General features: G+C 39.2%; 1 protein-coding gene across 3 annotated transcripts in view; it reads left to right on the top strand.

The window, feature by feature from the left end:
* SPTLC1 (serine palmitoyltransferase long chain base subunit 1) overlaps window positions 1–17,016 on the top strand; it is a 73,686-nt gene that overhangs the window by 49,166 nt on the left and 7,504 nt on the right. The window contains exons 10-15 of one of the 3 annotated variants that reach the window (XM_079108631.1): window positions 126–221; window positions 565–661; window positions 1,883–1,937; window positions 8,131–8,248; window positions 11,322–11,395; window positions 13,479–14,519. In XM_079108631.1, coding sequence (XP_078964757.1) covers window positions 126–221; window positions 565–661; window positions 1,883–1,937; window positions 8,131–8,248; window positions 11,322–11,395; window positions 13,479–13,620 — 582 coding nt within the window. In that variant the 3' untranslated portion in view covers window positions 13,621–14,519. Of the gene's footprint in view, window positions 1–125; window positions 222–564; window positions 662–1,882; window positions 1,938–8,130; window positions 8,249–11,321; window positions 11,396–13,446; window positions 14,520–17,016 lie in introns of those variants that run through there. The other 2 variants (XM_079108630.1, XM_079108629.1) reach the window with 2 other exon arrangements.

The raw sequence follows: 17,016 nt of genomic DNA, 5'->3' as shown, positions 1-17,016 counted from the left end.
GTAGCTTTTTTGAATCCATATGTTTACAGGCATGATTAATGTTGAAATTTTGGGTCTAGATTTGATGTTGGCTTTTCTTTTTCCTCTTTAGAGGAATAACTGTCACTCTCCCACTTTTCTGGCAGATTGATGATATTGATCTTATTAGTGCCAACATGGAGAACGCACTTGCTTCTATTGGAGGTTTCTGCTGTGGCAGATCATTTGTAATTGACCATCAGGTAGGCCGTTTTTAAAAACAACAGCAAAATCTGACATTGGTTGCTTCATTGTCCCCTCAAAATGTAACTTCAGCCTACAGAATTTACTCTCAGTTTATCACAGTTTTTATTTAAAAGCCAATTTTTAAGAATCTCCCAATACATTATTTTTAGGAATTGTCTCCCTTTTAACAAAAAGTCTTGTTTTTGTTACATATATATTTATTCTTGGCTGACTCTTACCCCTTCACCACATGTGGACACTGTTCAGTAGATAGTGTCAAAATCCATAGCTTTCAAATATTTACCCAAAGAAAATGTGTGTATATGCTGTGTGTGATGCTTCTGACTTGTTTCTTCTCAGCGACTCTCCGGCCAGGGATACTGCTTTTCAGCTTCATTACCTCCTTTGTTGGCTGCTGCTGCCATTGAAGCCCTCAACATCATGGAAGAGAATCCAGGTACAACCTTTTAAGTTCATGTTATTTTAACTATGTTACTGGCTTGCATTTTGGAGGAATTAGCTAGAGGAAATTATTTACCAAGACAAAATTTAGGCTCTGAATTACATTACAGGTTGAATATCCCTACTCTGAAAATATGAAGTCCAAATCCATTATTTTGAGCATAGATAGGCATATCTCAGATTTCAGATTTTTAGATTAGGGAATCTCAATCAATAAGGTTTATGTAAATATTACAAAATTCAGAAAACTCTTGAAATCTGAAATGTGACTGATCTCAAGTATTTTGAATGAGGTGTACTCATATCTGGCAAGAATGGCAGTGAAGAAGTTGTCCCTGCCTCAAGGGCATGGACCAGAGCTTCTGTCCTAGGTTTGGAGATGGAGCCAAAGCATGGCTGGCTGCTCTACTTACTAGAGATGCCTGAAGAAAGAGGGCTACATCTGTGCTGGCCTAGATGTTGCCGTTCATGTAAATTTTCCAGTCATTGTTTGGTTTATAGTTTTTAAAGAAGTTTCCAAAATGTGCTGCTCTTTGGTATTTCTAACTATCGTTAGTTTCCTCCCTAAACCTTTGAATCATTATCTAATTCTGAGTAAGCCTGGTTTACCAGTTACCCACTTAGTGAGCAAAATAAAAGTCAACTGAGAATTTAAAAGGTGGTAATAGTACCACCTTACCAAAGCTAAACAAAAGGAGAAGCAGGCCTTACCTGGCGTGCCTGAATTTTCAGTGTTGATGTTAGTTCAGAGAATCAGCAGATGTGAGTACATTTGTGTTTACATTCAGAAGTTCACATATGAGGTGGCCTGACTCTCCTGCTTACTTTTGTTTTTTAATTTTCCTTAAATTAAAAAAAAATGTTTTGAATATTATGGTTGATTTTTTTTTTTTTTTTACCAAATCATTTAGAATCAGAAAATAAGTGGTAGATTTGTGCACTTCTATTCTTAGCCATGTTATCTGTAGAATCTTGAAAGAACAAGAGTAATTGTTTTGCTCAGAAACCATCATTCCAGATTTTGCTGCAAGTGGGGCTTCTGAGTGAGATGAGGTAATAGGTGCTAAAGACAAAGTTCAGGCTTTCAGAGGCATGCTAGTACTGGCTCTCTCATAGTAATTAAGAAGACCTGCAGCATTTTAAATTGATGAACTTGAACTGAGCCTTTAAAAATATTCTTAGGTTACTACTACCAAATGTACTTTTTTTCAATTAGGTATTTTTGCAGTGTTGAAGAAGAAGTGCCAGCAAATTCATAGAGCTTTACAAGGGTAAGTGGTACAGTTTTCAACCAACATGAAGTTTATCTGTTCCACACTTAAACAACGAATGAAAAGTTTAAAATTTGATGGACTTGGGTCACTCTGACCACATTGCAACAAAGAAACCAAAAACTCAGCTCCCTCAACTCTGTTTATTGGTATAAAACTGGAGAAACTTTTCTGTCATTGTTTTAAAGAATCATGCCTTTGTTTTTCTAAACAACTTATTAATATTATAGCAATACAGAGGTAAAAGTAACAATCCAGCATCTTGCCACAAGAAATAACACTATAGTGTCTCTCTTAGTCTCCACAGAAAAAGGGGTTTATGTGTATTGTCACTGAATAGCACTAGATTGCTCCTGCCCATGTTACTTTTTAGTAAATTGTTTTATTTTAAATTAAAACATGAAAAGAAAATGAAATTGCAGTGAATATTACTAGTGTTTTCTTTTTATAAAAAGTAAAAACTGCAAAAGAATAGTTCTTTAAGATTCCTATTGAGTTGGGAAAAGATTAAGGTTGGTGACGTCTTCACGCTGATTTCTGCTCTTGTAGGAAATGACTCCTGTGGAAAAGTGCCTCTTCAGGTGTGGAAGTCCTCTGTTGCACCATATGGAAACCAGGGACAATTGAAAGAAAAGGGTAGTCAATAAAGGAGTAGATTGTAGCTGTTCCAGATAAAGTGGGGCAGAGACAATTACAGTTCAGGGTGTGTCTTTGTGATAGTAGCAAAAGTTAGTCTTGCATGATTTATGCTGGAGGGATATTACTTGTATTGGTTCCTGTTGCCTTGGTTCCTGAAATATTAATATGCCAGCACAGTGCAGGACATTGGAAACCCTGTACACTCATCAATCCCAGCCTCAGATGTCCTTCACTGTGTTCCTTCCAGACTCCAGTCCTCCACCTCCCCCAGCTCTGACCTGCCTTTTGTTCTTTCTGAAGTTCCTTTCAGTGGGCAGCCTAACCTTATTGCTGTCACTTGGAATCTTCCCCATTTCCAGCCTCCCCTCTATTATAGACAAACCATTGCAGGCCCCTTTTCTTTCTTAAAGACTAGCACCTTTGATTGTCCCTCTACCCTGTCCTGAGTCCCTCCCCTTTCCTGAGTCATTTCGGTGGCATTCAAGTCCTCTCCACCCTCTGTTGTTAACTCCCCTTACTCATTGCCCCACATTTCCCTCCAGCAACTACCCCATTTCTTGGCTTCTCTTTGGAGCTGATCTCAAATTTTGTCTGTGCCTTCTCTACAGCCTCATCGCTCATTTTGACTACTACTGAGATCTGGCTTCTACTCTTATACTTCACCCGACTGTCCTGTGGGGGTCCCCACGGACTGTTACTGTGGTACTAAATACAGCAGGCTGTCTTCAGAGCTTGTCTTATTTATGCCTCCATAGTTCTCACAAGTGACCAATCTTTCCTTCTTGAGACTGCTATACCACATTTGTGGGTTTCCTTCTACAGCTTTGAATTGTTTTGTCTTTGTCTTTTTTAAAGACTTTCTTCCAAACCCTGCTCTTCAGGACTTAGTTGCTGGCCCTCTTTTCTTTCATTACCTTCTTAGAGTTTTACCTTCCTCTATACCTGAAACTTTAAACTTTGTCCATGTGTGGACAAATCACAATTTTGTTTCTCTGTGCCACACTTTGGGCTCTAGGTTTCACATCTACTCGCTTACTCTTAGAGAATATCCCAAGCACCTCATGCTAAACACATGCTGGGGGATAGGTGGAAGGGAGGGAACAACAAATGAAACAGCAAGGAAGCCGCATGAGAAGAGGGGAGAAATAGGGGAAGCTAGTGGAAGGTGGGGACAAGGTAATGGGCCTTGTAGCAATGGCAAGAGCCTTAGCTCAGGCTTGACGGCATGGCATGGTTTTGCATGAAAGAGTGGTATGGCACAACTAGATTTATGTCATAACAAAATTACTCTTGTGTAGGGTGAAATAATGTATCGTACTGCAGTAAGAACAGAAACAAGGGGACTAGGTAAAATATCCATGCAGGCAAAAGGTGGAGGTAACTTTTACCTCCATAGGAGCAGTTAAGAGTTTTGAGTTCTGGGATGTATTTTGAAGGGGAGCATGCTCTGTCTGCCAGATGTTCAGATGCAAGGTGAGCGAGAAAGCAGATTCAATGTTGATCTTAAGGTTTTTGATGTGAGCAACAAAATGGAGTAGCTGATAATGAATGCATAGACCTGGGGATGAAATAATTGGTGGGAAAGTTCAGTGTTGAAATATGTTAAGCTTAACATGCCCGTCAAACATCCAATAGAGAACAACACTGGGATATGGATCCACCAGTTTAAGTTTGAGAATAAGTCTTGAGCTTAGAGCCATTAGCATAGAGATAGTATTCAAGACATTTCAGTGTGAAGAAGTCAGAAACCAGCCAAGGAGATCAAGGAGTAGTCAGCAAGGAAGAGACAGAGCCAATTGAAGAAGGTGGTTTTGTAGGTCCGCATGCAGCATACTGCTGCTGACAAGCCAAGCCAGGTAACTGAGCACTGATTCTTTAATTTCATCATGTGGAGCTGCCTGTGACAATGAGCCCTGCTAGTGGAGCAGTAGTAGTGGAATGCCTGGTGGCAGGAGGCTCTTGAGAAACTGGGAAGAGAGGAATTGGACTCAAAGTAGATGACAGTTTTTATGAGTTTTCTATAAAAGGGAACAGAAAAATGGGACAGTGGCCACAGGGAGAAACTGGGGTCAAGAGAATATGAGTGAGGACAGTTTCTGAATAACATCCAAGCACCACATGCTTTCTTCTAGTCATTTATAGGGCTGTCCTCATCATACACATTTCCCATGTGTACATAGGTCTGCTTTTGATCCTTCCCTGCCATTTATTGGTTCATTTGCTCAATTCCCAGACTCTGTTTTTGTTACTGTATTTGCTTTTGTCACTATCTTAGTATGAAATACAGGTTCCTCTAAAATTATTGCCAGAATTTTAATTAGAATTGTATTACATTTTCTCAGTAATGTGGAGGGAATTGTCATTCATGAACATCATCTATTTATTTGAATCTTCCTTTTTTGTTCTTTAGTGGAATTTAATTTTTTTCCTCCATAAAGCCCCTTGTATCTTTATGAGACCTTTAAAGAAAATGTCTAGATATCCTGTAGATTTTTATTGCTATTGTGAATGGGTTTGTGTGTTGTATTTGCTACTTGACGATCGCTGATTTGTAAGAATATTTTTTTTAAACTGATGTTATGTCCAGTGGATTGTTTCATTGTGTTGTAATGATGTGCATAGAAGTCCTATTATCTGCAACAATGGTTTTCTGTCTTTCTTTCTCAACTCTTATACATCTGAGTTCTTTTATTAGATTGGTCTGGTTTCTAATAGTATATTGAACAGTGGCAGTAATTGCAGATCCTCCTCTTATTCCCAGTGTAGAAGCATTTTCACTCTTTTTTTTTTAATGTAGAAATCTGCTAAAAGCATTTTTTTTTTAATTTTTAATTTTTACAGACTGCATTTTGATTCATGGTACACAAATGGGGTACAACTTTTTGTTTCTGTGGTTGTACACAATGTAGATTCACATCATTCGTGAGCATTTTCACTCTTGCTCAGAAGAGCTGCCCGGAGCCACTGAGAAGAAAAGGCTCCAAGGTTTGTTTCTTCAGAGTTGGGCATCCCCCATCCTTCAAGGATATCTAGACCTGGGACTCCTTGTGTTGGGGAGAGTCTGGTTTTTTTCTCTCATGTCTATAGTATTTCCCCTTTTCATTTTGAATTTCTATTTTTCCATTCTCATAATGATCTTCCCACAATTTTCCCTAGAGCCAAGTTTTTTTGGGTTCTATGTATTTTTATTACAGTTAGTTTCTTTCATTAATGTCTTCCTTTTTATCACTCATTTCATTACGTTGTCTTTGATTTACTGCTTTTATTTTTTTATTTTCCAATAAACAAAGTAAAAGTATTTTCCGGGGTAGTATCTCCAGTGTTTTCAGGTTTGGGGTTTGATTTATTGTTTTTGTTTTTGTTTTGCTTTTAATTCTTTCCAATTGACTCACTCCTGTCACCTCTGAGATTGAGTTGGGGAGGATTCAGCAGCCTGCGCAGGTTTGCCTTTGTGTCAGAAACTTGTAGGTTCCTCGTCTCCCAATGAAGACAGTGATTGATTAGTGTCCAGCTTTCTCCCTAGCAAAGAAGCATGCCATGGGGCCAGAGCTGCCTTGTTGATTACTCTGAGCCTGAACCTAGCCCAGGGCATGGGGTTTACCTACTTAGATAAAGTGAAACGTTTGCCAAGCTTTCTTTTTAAAGCCTGTATAATATGCTGTGAAAACTTCTGAGTTTCTGAGCTTGAGCTACACTCTGTGTCCATTTGGCTTTAGTTAAACTCACATGGGGCTTCCTTATCTAGCAGCAGGGATGGCCATGCCATTTCCTTTCTTCTCCCACCAGTCCACTTCACCCACCACAGGAGCTGAGCACATCTGGTCAAAGTACAAAATGGATTTGGGCTTTAGGTGCCTTGTATATGTTGAGCAAAGGCCAGGCTGTTTGATTTATGAGAAATATTATTTGAAAAGTAATTTTTAAAGTTCTCCTCTAAGAAAACATGACCAAGAAAATTGATACTTCTTGGTGTACCCAATAAAAATTCACATAGGAAGTAGATTGAAAGCATATTGCTAAATTTTTGCATTAGTATAAGAACTAATCTAGAAGGTTTCCCCACATTTCAGATCCCCTTAGATGCTAAAATTCCATGAATTCAACCTGCTTTATTGAGAGGTCCTGGTATGACATATTACATTTAAAGAAAGGAGACACAAATTAGTAACATTCAAGGGTGTATTGAAAGCCAAGTGAAATTAGCTTCCAGCATCTCATATGATTCCTACAACAAGTGAGCTGTTTTATAGCTTCCCGTTACTACAATAAAATACCTGAGACAAATTAAAAAGAGAGGAGGTTTATTATGGCCCACAGTTTTAGATTTCTAGTCAGTGATCAATAGCCCCATTCTTTGGGCCTCTGGAGAAGCAGTTTGCATGGCAGAGCAAATGACTCACTTCATGAGCCAAGTAACAGAGGAAGAGGAAGAGACCTGGATCCCCTCCAGGCCCCACCTCCTAAAGGTCCACAACAGCTCCCAGTAGTGCTTCCCTGGGCCCCAGGCCATTAACACATGGACCTTTGGGGAGACTTTATCCACACAATAGCAGTAGTTCCAAACTCAGAAAATTCAACTGTACCACTGAATGCTTTTTATGATTTTTTCCTTTTGAAAGGGAAGAAATTAATCTAAGTAAAACAAACTAAATTAAAGCAACCTCAAATATTTGGCCTAATTTCTGATAAACATGTATCATCAAAACTCAATGTTTTTTATTATATATAGGATAAAATAGACTTTAAGTGAACCTGACTAAATAATAGGGCATAGAGTTCTCATGACAATCCGTTATAATCATTTTAAAATACAGGATTTTATCCCCCCAGAATTGTCTGTGCTGTTAATCCCAAGAAAGAATAAAATCTTAATCCAAGTAAATTTTTAAAACAAATCATGCACATAAGGAAATTCTTAATCTAAATGTAGTCAAAATATGTTTATTAATGTTAGAAATCATTTTTATAATTTATGAGAGAAGATACGTGCTAAAGACTTAGATAATAAGCAAGGAAGCATCACATAATAAATGTAGTAAGTAGTCCAAGAAGTAGTCAAACAGGACAAGTAGAAAATGGTAGAACAGACCTTTCCCTAAAGTGGGTGCTGAGGGAGACAGATCCCCCCCTAGTGAGACAACACTGGCGCTGGGCAGGCACAGTGTAGTGGGAGCAAGAGAGCAGAGCAACTGGGTAAGGAGATGATGGGGCCACGGCCACGGCACCTGTGAGGTGTCTGGACAGGCAGGGTGCATGAACACATGAGCATCCCACTGGGAGACCAGAAACAGATGAGAGGACACTGTCCTCTCAGAGTCAGGGAGCTTTTCTCACAGTCCTGGCTCTCAGAACTGACTTTGTGAGCATTTTTCTACACTGGGAAGCACTGCCCAGAACTCAGGTTCACACCACATAGTGCTTCCATCAGAGTCATAAATTCTATTCCGTTCATCAGGCCTTGACAATGGACTTTTAAAATTATTTATGTATGAGAAAGCTTTGAGCCTAGAAGGGATTAATGGGTGTGTGTGTGTGTGTGTGTTTGCTTCTTCAGCATTTCTGGATTAAAAGTGGTGGGGGAGTCCTTCTCTCCAGCATTTCACCTACAACTGGAAGAGAGCACTGGGTCTCGAGAGAAAGATGTGAAACTGCTTCAGGAAATCGTAAATCAGGTACGCATTCACTTGCTCAAGTGAACCTCCCCGCCTCTTCCACCCTCACCCCTAGCAGTTCTTTATGTCATTTTTCAGAAAGATCTCCTTGCCCCAAGAGACAGGGTATAGCAGAACCTGCTGGTCACCATACTCGGTGTGTGGATAGTTCTGATATTCCTGATCCTTCCCGGCTGATTTCCTCCTTCACAGTGTGCCTACTGTAGGGACAGACCACAGGCCTTCCCTCCCATTGGGTTAATTCAGCTCCCACTAAAGTTGGGCATTCAGTGCCACATTGTATTTAAATATATTCAACTTCTCTTTTGAATTATTACCCTTATGGAAAGCTCTCATAAGACTGGCAGATCTTCAGGTTGGAAGGCATTATGTGCAATTCCTAAACATTCTGGGACAGCTGCTGACATGGGGCAAATACCACACACATACTCCCCTCCTCCCTCTCCCCCTACCTTCATGTAGCTGGAAGATAGCCCATCAATGTCATCCTGAAATCATAATTCTCCCCTAATCAGAAAGGAAGGCAGGTGTCCTCTCTAATACTCCTAATTTGGGAGATATATTTAAATTAATCTCCTAAAAGTCTTTTTACTCCTGATTACAGCTTAGAGGTTGAGTAAGCAGCCACTTAGGAAAGCTGCTTGTCTTGTTCCGCCTGCAGTGCTGCCTCTCCTGAGTCGTCCTCCTCCTCACTGTCCTTATGGCTGTCCTCTTCTTTGTAAAGACCCAAACAGGGGCCCACAGCACCATGAGGATATGCCCCCCCAAGGCAACACTGGCCTTCAATTGTACCCTTAAGAATGAAAACGGGCGTCACTCCATTTCTTAGCCCTAGCAACGATTCCTTTCAGAGGCTCCTGCCCTAAGGAGCCAGGCATCTTGAGGTACTAATGATGGCTGCCACCTGTCATGTCTTTTCTAGACCTGTCCCCATACCAGCTTCCTCCATCCATATGGCATCTCAGGCAGAGGTTTTTTAGTCATTGGCTGGTCCGTATGTAGCCTGGATGCAAAGGCCACCTCTGGCTGCACAGAGGTACCTCAGCTGCCTCTGTCCTATAATGTTTGAACTGTGTCTATGGAGGACTGCATGCAATATACAGCCCTCTAGGATCAGTTGACAAAACCCAGAATCTGAGATTCCCAATTAAGGAAATGTGTGAACAATCAGGCTGGAGTGAGTGATGGCCTTGATGGTTCAGGAAATGTCACCTATGTTCCCTCAGGAACTGTTAAATATGTACAGACACAAAAGTAAGTGTGATTGGAGTTCTTAGACAAAAGTAAGACCAAAACAAATTTATAAATTTAATACAAACTGCATGGATAAGTCAGTACAATTAAAATGTATTAAATTACCTTCATGTGAGAGCTGAGTTAGGGGTTTTCAGCAGTCACTCTCAGTGCTGTCTGAGCTGATGGCCACGGAGCAGGTCCTTGTAAGCTGTGTGTGCCTGTGTTGGGCCCTGTGGTAGGACTGTTTTCTCCCTCAGTCTCCCCTTGAACTACCTCAGGACAGTGGTCTGCACACACTTGTGTGGTGGTATACTGGCCATTAGATGCCAGCATATCTACTCCATACTAAGTCCCCTTTGTTCTTTTTGTTTTTCATTAGATAGCAGTAGTTAAACTACTTTCTTCCAGAGAGAAATGGGGGACTCATGTACCTGAAGTGACCAAACTATGCTTCCATGGATTATCCTCATAACAAAATGAGAAGGTGAAATTCTATGGAAGCTCACAGACCCCAGACTTCTCTCTGTGGGCTCCTATTCGATGCTGGCTCTCTCAGGACATCATCTTGGGAGATGAGTGAGGAGAGAAAAGCCCGGGACAAGGAACAAAATACTAACTGGAAACTTCATTTATACAACAAAAACAGAAAGTGTTTACAGCTTCTTCGCCTAATCACAATCTCCATCTTAAAAATCCTCATGATCTTTGTCCCACTCCCGTTTTTCCTTTTATATTTGAAGAGAGAAAAGAACCATGACAGTGACTCTTGTTACAATTTGTAGAACTGAGAACTCTTGCCAAGTTTATGTTGAGTTGCTCACCAGGACTCTGTTTTCACACACCGAGCTATGCTTTATATTGCCTTTTACCCAGCCAGGACCAGAGTCAGGCCAGATGTTTTCAAGGGGCCTTCCCGCTTCCAAGTTCACTTTCTGACTCTGAAATCAGTAAGAGGCTGATTTTCCCAACCCTTCCTTCCAACTTACAACACGATCCCTCTTTGGACAGATAGATTCTCTGCCAGGCATTGTTCTTTTCTTTATGTCATCCCCTTCCTCTGTTGTTTATTTTTATATATTTTATATATGTTTGTATTTGTTTATACATATAATTCACATATAGTTCAGTGGTTTTAATATATTCACAAGGTTCTACAACTATCTTTAATTCAAATCCTGTCTTTAATTCTGAAACATTTTCATCACCTATAACCTTGTTTCTAGTTTTTTTTGTTTGCTATATTTTAGAAGAGAATATATTAATTTATAAGAAAAAAATGTTGACAGGTAACTAATATATAGGAAAGATATGCAGGAAACTTAACACCAGATTCTTTGGTGGCATCTTGTCCAAATGGAACACATACAAATTATTGTTATTGCTCACGGTTGAATTGAAGCAATTTTTCTCTGACTTGGTCCTGCTGATGTTGTACAGTCCAGCTCATGGGCTTTGCTCATACTTTGTCCCTGTGTTTTAGCTCTGTTTTGCCTGATCTGTCAGGCACCGTGGCTGAATAAATTCAAACCAAGTAAAAATAAAGAACAGTTAGAAACATAGTCTCTCTGTGGCACAGCCATTTCTCCAGATGCTCAGGAGTCACATGGGCTCACAGCACCCGACCCAGACACTGCAGCGTGAACATACCCATCATTGCAGAAAGTTCTGTGGAGTGAGTGCTGCTCAAGATTATGTCGTGGTATTTTAGTTTTGTCTGTTAACAGTTATAACTGGAAGAGTAAATTAAAACTACTGTTGGGGTTTTCAGTGTACCTTCCTGTTTTAATTACCAGTGTCTGAGTCCAGGCTGCTGATGTATTCCTTTTTCTTCCTACAGTGCATGAGCAGAAGTATTGCATTAACTCAGGCCCGCTACTTGGAGAAAGAAGAGAAGTGCCTCCCTCCTCCAAGGTTGGCTGATATTAAAATATGACCTCACTTTTCTTTCCTATTTAAACTCTGTATGAAATATACTATGTTTTGAATTTTTTTGAATGAGTATCACAGAATGTGGAAGAATATCTGCCCTTAAGTACAATATATCACCTGTTTTTTTCCTTAAACTAGAAGTTTTTAAATATTAACTGAAAAGCTCCTCAGGACTGAGTATCCTCCCAGTTAACTCAAAAAAAGAAAAAAAAAAAAAAAAATGTCTGGGATCCCAGAAATGAACAGGGGCAAACAGGTTGCAATCAGCTGCCATCTGCCATGTCCTAAGGGCAGCATTTTCTGTAGAGCAGTTTCTGCCATGAGGACAGTCCTGCAGGGAACTCTTAGCTGCAGTTGTCCTGCTGCCCATGCTGGCCAGAGTGCTGTGTGCTTCATCAGCAGACACTGAAGCAAAGGCACAAGCACACAAACAATTGAAGATGAAAAGGGAGAATGAATTCTGACCTCAGAGTGCTTGTAACTGTAGTCAGAAGGGAGGGGGACACCCCAGCCACAGCCGTCTTCAGGAAGTCACAGAAGAAAGCATGGTCAGTTGTGCCCTGGGATGATGTTAAGGCTTCTGAGAGCAGGTGACACCCGGAGCCAGGAGAACTGAGCACAGACTGTCCCCAGTTTGCAGTGCTTCAGCTAAACATTGGCAACTTTACACAGTGTGAAAGTGTATCCTCAATTCTGTTTTTCACTTTCAGTATGATATTCAATAACTTCCATGAGATATTCTGCACCTTTTTTTAAAATAGGCTTTGTGTGGGTTGGTTTTTCCCACTGTTTGCTAACCTAAGTGTTCAAAGCACATTTAAAGTAGGTCAAGCTCAGTGAGGAGGTTCAGCAGGTTTGGTGTATTGCTGTATGGTTGATATACAGTTGGTTTATCAGGATGTGATCCCATCAGAGTCGAGGAGCATTCTCATGTTCCTCAAGCAGCCAGTGGGCATTGTGGCCTTCCTGTAGATAAGGTGCGTATGAGCTTTACTCACTGTAGCTTGGAGACCTCCAAGTCCATCTTCAGGCATGGAGTGTAAGCTGCAGAAGGGCCAGGGGTGTGTAGGATAAAACCTGAAGAGTGTGAATGTTTCGTACATGCACAGAGCCACACTGGGACTTGTGGAAATCATTTAGGCACCAGCTGAAAAGCACTGTTAAGCTCCATTCTTGTTTTCGTTGTGCCCATCCATTATGGAGTCTACTCGTTCTTAGTAAGAACACCTATGCAGGAGGACCAGTGCCATGCTTGCTTTGTGCCCTTGATGCTCCATGCCCAAACAGCACAGCTCAATAAATAAGTGTGCAGAGGATGAAGCAGATATTTGCAAAGAAGAGTGAAGTATACAGGGGTGTCTGGTGGTCTTGTCCCATTAAGCTCATATTTCCAGTGCTTGATTTTTTTTTTTTCCTCTTTTTTGGTGTGATTCTGGGGATTGAACCCAATCCTTGCACATGCTAGGCAAGTTCTACCACTGAGCTACATTCCCAGCCCAGAGGTCATATTTCTTTAATTTCCCAAGAACTTGAAAATTTCTGCCTTGCCTCAAAGTATTATAAAATATCCACATTGCTTTTTGAATTATAAATACAAACAAACCACCAGATGATAACATTGACATGAGAAATGTTGAAATCCTGAGTTGTGCCTGGGTTGTCACCATCCTGCTGCCAACATGGAGCAATAGATCAGGGAGAAGACAGTTTTCTAGCCTCCACAGCAGGCCCCACAGCAGGATCACTCTGACTAGAGACACACCAGTGGTATATAGGCTCGGAGGCAAAGCTTCAGCCAGTGGCCAGATAGCAAATACGTTAGATTTGCGGGCCAGACTCCCTGTCACAGTCGCTCCTCCACTATGGTAATGGGAAAGCACCTGTAGACAGGACGTAAACTGTGAGCAAGGGAAGTCCAGCCGAACTTGTTTGACAAAAAAGGTAGCAGCTAGATTTGGCTCTCTGGCCATAGACAGCTGGCCTTTGGTGTAGACTGACTCAGTAATTTTTAATAATCCTTTATTATTTCTCAGCATTCGGGTCGTGGTCACAGTAGAACAGACAGAAGAGGAACTGGAGAGAGCTGCGTCCACCATCAAGGAGGTGGCCCAGGCTGTCCTGCTCTAGGTGGGGTCCAGCACCCAGTGCCTCCTGCCATAAGACATGCAAACAGGACTCCTTGGAGACCTCTTGCTGACCAGGGGTGACCTAAAGAGAACTCGAGGACATCTATAGGATTGCTTCCAAACGGCATGGATATGGACCAAATGTGTGACCATGAGAAGGATGAATGCTCCTGATTTTTAAAAGAAAACACATCTAAAGCCCAGGAACTGATTTTCTAAGAGAAAGACTAATGATGATGTGTAACTAGTATTTAAATTGTGCTATTTAGTGCTGTTTAAATGTTCTATTATACTAGTATTTTATATTCTTTGTTGTTGTTGTCTTGTAAAACCAGAGCTTCAGTTTCTCTTCTCCCTTCTGTAGTAATGACTCTGTAAGCACTCCTTAATATTTCATTGAAAAATGACTTTGCAACTTAATTAAAGCTAAGAGGAATACTTCATATGTGAACTTACTACTGAAGAGTTAATTCAACCATATCTTTTCTAGTTTTCATCATATAAAGCTAAATCATGTCTAATATGCAAAGAAATACTTTCTTGTGATTATCATAAATTTCATTATAATATATTTGAATCCTAGAATTTTATATATACTAGATATTGGTGTTATACCATTTCTAATTTGAGCATCTATCCCTAACCAGAGAATATTCATTCTACTTCCTAAGCGAGCAATAATTTAAATAAAACACTATTTTATTTTAATATAATTGACCTTTAAGTTTATTCTGTGTTGATTTCTAATCTTCTTTAGGAAGAAGGTTGTTTTATTGACCCCCCAAATTCAAATCATGTCCTTGATATTTTAGACTATCTCAAATGTTCTTTCTTTTGTAGTAGGTTTGCCTAGGGACATAAAATGACAGGCTTTTTCTAGGGTAAGAAAAAAATGAGAACTTTTTCTTTTCATTTTATGGATTCCAGATATCTAAGGAAGATGTGAAAGCACTAAAAATAAAATATTAAGCTGTACTGTAGCTATTTTTTTCTTTAGCAAGTGAAGTTAAATGGTGTAAAGGTTTCTGATATGTGCTACAAGATAGCACACAAGCACTACACCATTATTCCTTCTTTTATTAAAAAATGAAAATTATAAAAGATAATGTCATTTTTGTAACCTATGTTAATGTTAACAAGTAGTCTTCAACGTCTTTTTAAATGACACACATAATTTTTTAATAATTTAAAAAAACACATAATTTGTTTCTGTTTTGCTTGAGGTATTTCATACATATGTGCCTTGTGATTGCTGCTGCTTTAAAGGATACAGTACTGTCCAGGGGATGAATCTTGCTTAGTTTTTTTAATGAAATAAATGCCCATTCCTGATGATTGGTCTATTTGCATACATATTGTATTCAAAAGAAGAGTCTTAATTTTAACCTTTTTGCAAATCTAAAGCAGTGTTCTTTTTGCATGAGATTTTTTTTTGTTTTGTTTCAAAAAATAATTTCTTACTCCCTTTCTTTAATACTCAACCAAAGAGTATATAATATCTCAAATGTCCTAGTTTTTGCTGACTTAAAGCATTGGTGACTAAGGACTACAAAATACCAATGACATTACTTTCTATAAAAAGACAAAAATAGTAACTTTTCAGCTATTTTATAACACTTTCTAAGTCAAAATAACATCTAGGTGTTTCATACTACTTATAAAAAATGCATGGTGGAAGTTTCTGGGAAAGATGATGGAACAATACACATAAATCAACTTCAGTTTTTGAAAAACACTAACCTATAAATCAAAGAGAACCAAAGATAGTGTTTTTATATTAAACTGTAGAGTGCCCACAATTCATTAATATTCACCACAAAAAATATATATCTGTTAGAAACAGTAAAATTTGTATCAAACTGAGGCAAAAATACTAAGAAAGGATAGTCATCTCCAAATGTGAAGCAAGTTACAAATGCCTTTTCCAAAGAGTGAGGCAACTCCAAAGAGCTCTGTCAGTGCATTTAATAAGACAGAGGCTTGGTTGAACAGCATGGAAACATTGGGAACCTATTTCTACCCAACGTGGTTGGCCACTGGGGAGGAGGAAACCACAGCTGCTTCCTTCTCATCAACTACAGCTAGATTCCAACTCAGGAGAAGTGGGGCTTTGATAAAATTTGGGACAGAGAAGATAGCAGTATTTCATCAAATTCAGAACTCCACTAATTGTACCACGTGTATTGATTTGTATGTTCCACTATAGAGAAACCACTTTGCTCTCTATAATGTCAACAGTTGTGAGATATATTCAAAAATCAGATAAATTATATTAAAATCTAGAAATAAGGCAATAGGTGGTCTCATGTGTGAACCCAACACCATCTTTCCTAGTGGACATAAACCCTGGGCAATATATTTTGAAAAACCAGCAGAACAGCTGAGTTCAGACCAAACATCAACCATGCCAGTTAATATGCATGCACTTAATGTCTACTCCAAGAAAAGGTTTTCACACTGGTTCACAGCAGAATGCAGCTCAGTTATTTACAGTACAAGAGGCACACATAGACTCAGTGACTCAGAAGAAATGAAACAAAAGAAAACAGTAGTTCTGATGTCAGGTAGAATTCAGGCCAGCAGACATTAAGCTTGTGATGCTAAAGGACTCAATTCCATATAATGATGAAATAGTTATAAATATTTTTGCATTAAATACCACGGCCTACACTCAGAGAACATTACAGGAAATTCAGAGGAAAACAAACACTTGAAAGCTTGAACTTCCAGTCCAAGAAAAAAAGTCAAGTGGGCAAAACAACTAGGGCTATGAATGACCTAAGATCATATGACAATGTAGCAAACTACATGTTATATACATTATATATACATGAATACATATGCTCCCATAAAGGTATATATGTAGGATGTTATAAATAATACCAGTGGAATATAATATCTTAGAATATATTGGGTTTTTTTGGGTTTTTGCTTTTAGTACTGGGGATTGAACACAGGGCCTCATGCATGTTAGGCAAGTATTCTGCCCCTGAACTACATCCCCAGCCGTATACTAGAAAATATAACATTTTCAAACATAATTGCTCATATATTAGAAAGCATGGATTAGCTTCATAAGATTTTCAAAGAACTGAAAAAGTTCAACCCATATTTAGAAGGAAAAAAGTCAAAAGCTATTTCTAACAGCTCAGTGGTAAAGCACTTGCCTAATGCAAGACCCCATGTTCAGTTAATCCCACTGCCACCCAAAAGGAATCTATCTTCTTTATCACCAGGTATTGGATTTAGCAGACAGTTTCAAAATAAATGCCATTACAGATAAGTTCAAAACCTACAGGAAATCACGTTAATAAATTTGAAGAAAAGACAATAACAATCTCAGCAAAAAAGATAAAAGTCAGGTTGAAAAGTAAAAGAACTTAAAAAAACTAAAAACAGTACTACTTCAGGAAACTTGAAGATAGATCAATAGTAAATAACCCATCCAAAGAAGAAGGCACAGAGATTGAAGAAACA

This window comes from Sciurus vulgaris (genome assembly GCF_902686455.1).
Source record: "Sciurus vulgaris genome assembly, chromosome: 13".
In the NCBI taxonomy this organism is placed as follows: Eukaryota; Metazoa; Chordata; class Mammalia; order Rodentia; family Sciuridae; genus Sciurus; species Sciurus vulgaris.
This window is presented reverse-complemented; position numbering and strand designations above follow the sequence as displayed.